The sequence below is a fragment of the Cyclopterus lumpus genome, chromosome 19, assembly GCF_009769545.1.
Source record: "Cyclopterus lumpus isolate fCycLum1 chromosome 19, fCycLum1.pri, whole genome shotgun sequence".
In the NCBI taxonomy this organism is placed as follows: domain Eukaryota; kingdom Metazoa; phylum Chordata; class Actinopteri; order Perciformes; family Cyclopteridae; genus Cyclopterus; species Cyclopterus lumpus.
Window position 1 is genome coordinate 6392122 of NC_046984.1, and position 7081 is coordinate 6399202.

At 44.6% G+C, this 7081-nt stretch overlaps 1 protein-coding gene across 1 annotated transcript; it reads left to right on the forward strand.

Annotated features, from left to right (window-relative positions):
• Positions 1-930: 930 nt before the first annotated feature.
• On the forward strand, positions 931-6669 carry ercc4 (excision repair cross-complementation group 4). Its single transcript, XM_034559402.1, has 10 exons — positions 931-1277; positions 2083-2263; positions 2545-2740; positions 2880-3087; positions 3231-3411; positions 3514-3645; positions 3788-3892; positions 4610-5276; positions 5377-5489; positions 5614-6669. The coding sequence occupies exons 1-10, from the start codon at positions 1101-1103 to the stop codon at positions 6351-6353; spliced, it is 2700 nt and encodes an 899-aa protein (XP_034415293.1). The 5' UTR covers positions 931-1100; the 3' UTR covers positions 6354-6669.
• Positions 6670-7081: the final 412 nt, after the last annotated feature.

A 7081-nucleotide genomic window follows, 5' to 3' on the forward strand; every position in this document is an offset into this window, starting at 1 on the left:
GTGTGTGTGTGTGTGTGTGTGTGTGTGTGTGTGTGTGTGTGAAGAGGGGTCGGTGTGTGCATCGTCCTACTCCTCTGTTGTCGTTCATGAGCACAGACCTATTCTCGTCCCCTCCTCTCTTACAGTGGAGAAATGTGGGCTGACACAGCAGTGAGTTTTACAAAACCCAGCTGGCAGTCTTTGTTATGCAAGCACACTACAGCCCTGTTCCTGTCGGTGCTTTAAAGGAGTAATCCACCCAAAAACCCATAATACTGTCACCAGAACAGCTATTGGTGACAGTCCCTTTCGATTCTGGGCACATTTTATTGTTTGAAAGTTGATTAGTGTTTGACTGCAAGTCTGATAACATCACATTGATGCATCTGACATGCTAGCTGTTGTGACAGCTCACATCCATTGATGATATTAAATAACTTTAAATGAGGTGTTTGACGCCGAAACAATTCAAGGTCTCATTGATTATTTTTGTGTCAGGAAGAAATTCAGACAAAAAGGCTGTTCATGCTTTAACCAAATGAATTTTGCCAAATATGTTCCTAATTTGTAAATTCCATTATGTTCTTAAAATATTGTGACAGTATCCTTCTGTTTGAATACATTAGAGAGCAGAGCATGCTTTCCATCATAACTGGTGTATTCACATGAGGATTACACGCACATTTCAAATCTCACAAAAATGATCAATGAGGAAGAGTTTACAAACTGGTGACATTTTATGAGTATGTGAAAAATATACAGTATATTCAAAACGAAACAAACGCACGAAAGAGACTTAGCGCACATCCGCATCGATGACATACGTAATAAACCATCAGCGTCACCTTAACAGGCAGGTTTTAATGCGCTGTTTTGCCTGCTTACAGTCCTCCATGCCGGTAAGCGGCGCTGTTGATCCTAAATGTCACGCTCTCCGTCACGGTCTCGTTTGTTTTTAAGTGTCACGTGACCGGATATGCAACTTCAAAACATCGGTTGGACTGCGGGTGCGAGCGGCCAACAAACAAACGATTTTCTGTCACTTTTAGCTAACTTTAATAAGCACGAGTAAGAGAAAACGTGGTTGCGTTGGTGTTTTTAAACTTCTTTTCGCCGCCGCCATGGCGGGGCCGCTGCTCGAGTTCGAGACCGAGATGTTTCTGAGCCTGTTTGAATGTGACGGGCTGCTGGTGGCGGCGGAGGGGATGGGGATAGACCGCATCCTGCTGCAGTTCATGCGGGTTTGCTCGGAGCAAGGCAGCCTGGTCCTCCTGCTCAACACGACCACACCTGAACAGGTGAAGAACGCATGCGGCGCGTGGTCAGCGCGAGCTCACGGGCCTCTTTATGGAGGCGTCATAGGTTGGCTCATATGGATAATGTAAATACACCGTGACTCGAGGTGGTAAAGCAGAGCTTTTTAGGTGGTATGGTTGTGAGAAACTGGTTAAAAAGACACGTGCATGTGTCTCTGTGACGGACTCGTGACTGGGACACACATAACCTACCGTAATGGAGCTGTGGTTCATGTTATTATACTGTGCTTTTCCTGCTTATGTCGTGAAAGGGATCTATAATAGAGCATCACATTGTCATGATGTTTTAAGCTATAAACTAAAAGATGAGACTGTGTGCAACATGTGATGGAATACTTCAATGCTGGGGTTAATATTGACATGTTTTATAAAATTAGCATTTCTCTCTGAACGTGATCTACTGTCTTAAATCAGCCATAAAATCTTGCAAGGTCACTTTATGAGAGTCGACATTAGTGTCGCACTGCTTTCAGTACATTTCATTTGGGCTGTCTTAGTGTGTCCAACTCCTTTTTTATACATTTCTGTATCAGAGGGCGCAGCTTGTGATCTATTGTACAATTTCCATTTAATAAATGCACCCAGTTAAGTTGTAGCCCCACATGCTTTGCCCTTTTTTGACACCCACTTTGTATTTGTGATGGACTAGCAACAATAGGCAAGATGACTTTACAGAGACACAATATCATATATATCAGAGTTGTACAGGTACATCTTACAGCATTCCATGTGTCAAAAGTACTTGGAGCAGATTTAACAAACTCTTTCTTGTTTCTGTCTTCCCAAGGAGTATTTCACGGAGCAGTTGCGGGTGGAGGGCGTGACCCACCTGCCCAGGACGGTGACCAGCGATGTCAACAGCACCGAGCGCTATAATGTTTACACTGAGGGAGGGGTGCTGTTCGTCACCAGCAGAATCCTGGTGGTCGACTTCCTCACCGACCGCGTCCCTGCTCATCTCATATCAGGTCACACCACTGCCCGATCATGGCTAAAAAAAGAGCAGTTTGATTTTCACACTTTGCGAGTTGTTTGTGTACTTACTTTGGTATGTCAGTTATTATAAATTGGTATATGCCTGCTTACTAATATCTTTTTTTAATGGCCTTAACGCAGGATTGAAAATTAAACAATAAATCCATTTACATCAAAAACTTTTAAGTGTAGTATTTATTGATGGCTGTTGCACTGCATTACATTTTCAGTACCAAACAATAACCCAGATTGTCTTTCCATACTTCCCTCTCAGGCATCCTGGTGTATCGTGCTCATAAAATCATCGAGTCGTGTCAGGAGGCCTTTATCCTTCGTCTTTTCAGACAGAAGAATAAGACAGGCTTCATAAAGGCCTTCACTGACAAGGCCACGTCCTTCTCCTCTGGCTTCTGCCAGGTGGAACGCGTTATGAGAAACCTCTTTGTCAAGAAGCTCTACCTTTGGCCCAGGTATGACCGAACATAGTAGACCATTTCCACTGCAGCCATTTAGACACGTCGTAGCAGGAAAAGCTCATGTGTAATTAAAGACTGGATTCTTCCCTCATCCTACTTTACTTTTACTTTCTTAACCTGCTTCATTCAACAGGTTTCAAGTATCAGTAAACGCAGCACTGGACAAGCACAAGCCGGAGGTCGTAGAGCTCCATGTGCCATTGACGCCTGCAATGAGGGCCATCCAGAGCTCCATCCTGGATATCATGAGCGCCTGTCTGAAGGAGCTGAAACGCTACAACCCCACTCTGGAGGCTGAGGACCTGTCAGTGGAGAACACGCTGGGCAACGCCTTCGAAAAGGTCTGTCACTAATGACTATACAAATAATAAAAATAACAGTAATGCTCGGACTAAATGAGACTTTTAACAACACACATTTTGCTGGTGTCCAACAACTGTGGTGGAGTTCATTTTTAAAGTGGATTTTTCTTACTCCCACCCAGACCATTCGTCACTACCTGGACCCCTTGTGGCACCAGCTGGGAGCAAAGACCAAGGCCCTGGTCCAGGACCTGAAAGTGCTGAGGGTTCTCCTGCTCTACCTCACACAATACGACTGTGTCACATTCCTCAATCTGCTCGAGTCGCTGCGCTCCAGCCAAAAGAACTTTGGATCCAATTCAGGTAAACTTGAACTTACTCGGAAGTACTTGGGGTGAAAGTAGTATTGTGATTAATCACCTTTATCCATGTTTGATTGCATCCACCTGGTGTTGTAACCATCAGGGTGGTTGTTCCTCGACTCCAGTACCTCCATGTTTATGAATGCCAGGGGTAGAGTGTACTGCATCCCTGAGAGCAAGAAGAAACTCAAAGTGGGAGCGGAGGCGGAGAAACCAAAGTCATCCTCTGCCTTAGGTAACTGGCCAACGAACACATCTCTGACAACAAGTTCTTCAGAGTAGATATCCACAACGGTACCTGCTTGTATCTGTATTGATGTGGGAATGACTCAAGCTGAGTGTGTGTGTGTGTGTGTGTGTGTGTGTGTGTGTTTCAGAGGTGAAGCGGGAACTGGTGCTGGAAAAGAGCCCCAAGTGGGAGGCTCTGACGGAGGTACTGCAGGAGATTGAGAGGGAGAACAAGAGCTCTCAGCATGAACCAGGTTAGAGTTCAGTTCTGTTAAAGCGCTTTAAGAGTCCCTTGTGTCAACAGTGAATGTCATCTCTATTCTATTGATTTAATATAATGAACTATAGTAACGGAGTCTCATAAAAACTAGCTTTTAGTTTCTAAAAGGTGGTTTTGTTCATTGTAAATGTCCTCAATATACACAACGTACATAGAAAAAGCATTTAATCTCCAATTTGAATCCAATTTTAAAGTTCGTCCTGGTTTACTGCTTTGTAGACTTCATCATACTCATGTTACACGTGCACACCGTGCTTGCAGTATACTAAGTGAAGGCAAACTAGTTTTGAAAAATAAATACTGGAATCGGAATAAAAATGGATTACAGCTTTCTTCTCCCCAGATAAAAAAAGAAATTACAATTATGAATGATTGCTGCGTTCCATTATTTAAGTGTGCCAGTCAGCCAGTGATTCTGAACCAGGGGTACAGTTCTTGTACTCCAAAGGGGACACAGAAAGATTGTGGAGTATTTTAAAAAGTAATCTGAAATAAATAGAGATCACAATTTAACGGAATATATCCACATACTGATTCAGTTGTAAAACCTGAACATATACGTGTGAGTCCCAATATCCACCATTCTCCATATATGATGATGATGATTCACTATTCGTTAACAAAAGGACGCACGCACACACACTCGCCTTAACCCTAACCCTATCTGTCTAACTGCCATGCTGTCCCCCAGGTCGTGTGCTGATCTGTGCCAGTGATGACAGGACGTGTGCCCAGCTTCAGCAGTACATCAGGCACGGCTCTGTCTGGATGCTCAACCGACTATATATCCGCACAATCGGCAAACGGGACTCTGCCGCGGCCGCTGCAATGGACCTTAAGTCGCACAAAAAGGGCCACGGCTGGCCAAAAAATGGAGCCAAGGGAAAGGAGCCTGCACAGAAGAAAAAGTCCACAAAGAGCAAAAAAAGGCCATCCTTGACCCTGACCCAGATGATGGGGAATGAAGAGATGGATGAGGCAGCGGTGATGGGCAGCAGTGGAGATGATGGTGACCCAATGGATGATGAGGAGGAAGGAGGGGAGGGAGAACAGCTAAAGCTGGATTTGTCATCGGACGCCTACTATGGTCTCCTAAAGGAGCCGCTAACTGTCATTCATCCACTTAAAGGTCTCACTGACCCCCACAGCTTGACACGGGTACTGCATGAGGTAGAGCCCAGTTTTGTGGTGCTGTACGACGCTGAAATCAGTTTTGTCCGCCAGCTGGAGATCTACAAAGCTAGTCGGCCCGGAAAGACGCTCCGAGTGTATTTCCTTATCTATGGAGGCTCGACAGAAGAACAGAAGTACCTGACGGCGCTCTCCAGGGAAAAGAGAGCCTTCGAACACCTGATCAGGTCAGATTTCTTTCTCCTCCTGCACCTTGAGAGTATCTATTGATGTGGGTTTTGTTGAAGTGTCTGCTTCTCCTGGGTCCTTATGTGTGTTTCTCTGCAGGGAAAAGGCTACCATGGTCATCCCAGAGGAGAGGGAGGGGCGAGGAGACACCAACCTAGACCTTGCTAGAAATTTAGAGCCTGCCAATGCCACCACCAACACCCGCAAAGCAGGCATGTCTGTCTTTATATTTCCTGAACAGTTTCCTGTATTTATCCTTTTAGAAAAGAGAGTCCCAAGTTTTCTTGAATAAGTGTCTCATTGTTTTGTATTTCCAATGTCCTGTCCATTAACCAGGAGGCCAGGAGCAGCCCAAGGAGCCCTCACGAGTCATTGTGGACATGCGGGAGTTCCGCAGTGAATTGCCCTCCTTGTTGCACCGTCGTGGGCTGGACATCGAGCCCGTCACCTTAGACGTAGGTGACTACATCCTGACCCCGGACACATGCGTGGAACGCAAGAGCGTCAGTGACCTGATTGGCTCGTTGCAGAGCGGGCGCCTATACACCCAGTGTCTTTCCATGACCCGGTACTACAAGAAGCCTGTGCTCCTCATCGAGTTTGACCCAGCAAAACCGTTTTCCCTAATGGCCCGATCCGATTTCCGTCATGAGATATCGTCGACTGATGTTTCTTCAAAACTCACCTTACTCACCTTGCATTTCCCCCGGCTCCGTATCCTCTGGTGCCCCTCCCCACACGCCACAGCGGAGCTCTTCCTGGATCTGAAGCAAGGTCGCTCCGAACCCGATGCCGCAGCAGCTCAGGCTGTTACAGCCGAGTCAGACATGGTGGCTGAATCGGCAGGACTCTACAACCCCGGACCTTATGACTTCCTGTTGAAAATGCCTGGGGTCAATATAAAAAACTACAGGGCTGTCATAAAAAATGCAGACAGCCTGGCAGATATGTGCAAACTTAGCCAGGACAAGCTAGCAGAAATCCTAGGGAATGCTCACAACGCTAAGTTGCTGTATGAGTTTCTGCACAATGTCGCTGATGTCCCTGCTCCTGTGCAGAAGGCCAAACCGACATGAATTTCCCTATGGGGGATTTATATAGCATGCTTTCTTCTTCTGAAGCATCCGACTTATGATTATAAATATATTTTTCCTGTTGTCAGGAATAGTTTCGTATTGTAAAGCTAGAGGACGATGGCGTTGATGTTGAACGTTGTAGACTGAATTCACATCTTAACATTTGTCAGCAAAAGTGAAATGTGTTTTATATTATTGTACAGAATGAATTGAAATAATGCTGTTTTTTTTCTATTGTATTTTGTAAACTACTCTGGAATGATATTTATTAGAAGTTTATTTTTTTACTTTGCAAAAATAAATATATAAATGTCTACATATTTTGTAATTGGTTTATATAACTGGTGGCTGTCCACGAACCATAACAGTTTGACTTTATGGACCCACACAAACCGGTGCTTCATACTGGATCTTAATTGTATTTTACAAACTGTTTTAATTTACTTGCCTACTTTTACCATTGCTTGTGAGTATTTGCTAAAGTAGTCATGTTAAAAGGATTTCTTCCTGAAGTGCTGAACTATTGACATCTCCCATTCCAGAGCATGGCAGTGCTCTTCAGTTTGAAGTACTTTCCCTTCAGAAAATAGTCCGTTAGTGAAGCACACAGGAGTAATCTGGCTCTACCTCGTACATTTACATTCTTTAAGTAAACTAACACTAGTAACATTTGTTTAAATAGCAGGGAAATACCAGGTGTCCATTTCAAAATGCCAACTTGTAGTTAG

Coding starts and splice junctions, on each gene's coding strand:
- ercc4 (XM_034559402.1), top strand. CDS start 1,101: ATGGCGGGGCCGCTGCTCGAGTTCGAGACCGAGATGTTTCTGAGCCTG. Junction 2,264..2,544: donor CCCTGCTCATCTCATATCAG/GTCACACCACTG, acceptor CTTCCCTCTCAG/GCATCCTGGTGTATCGTGCT. Junction 2,741..2,879: donor AAGCTCTACCTTTGGCCCAG/GTATGACCGAAC, acceptor TTCATTCAACAG/GTTTCAAGTATCAGTAAACG.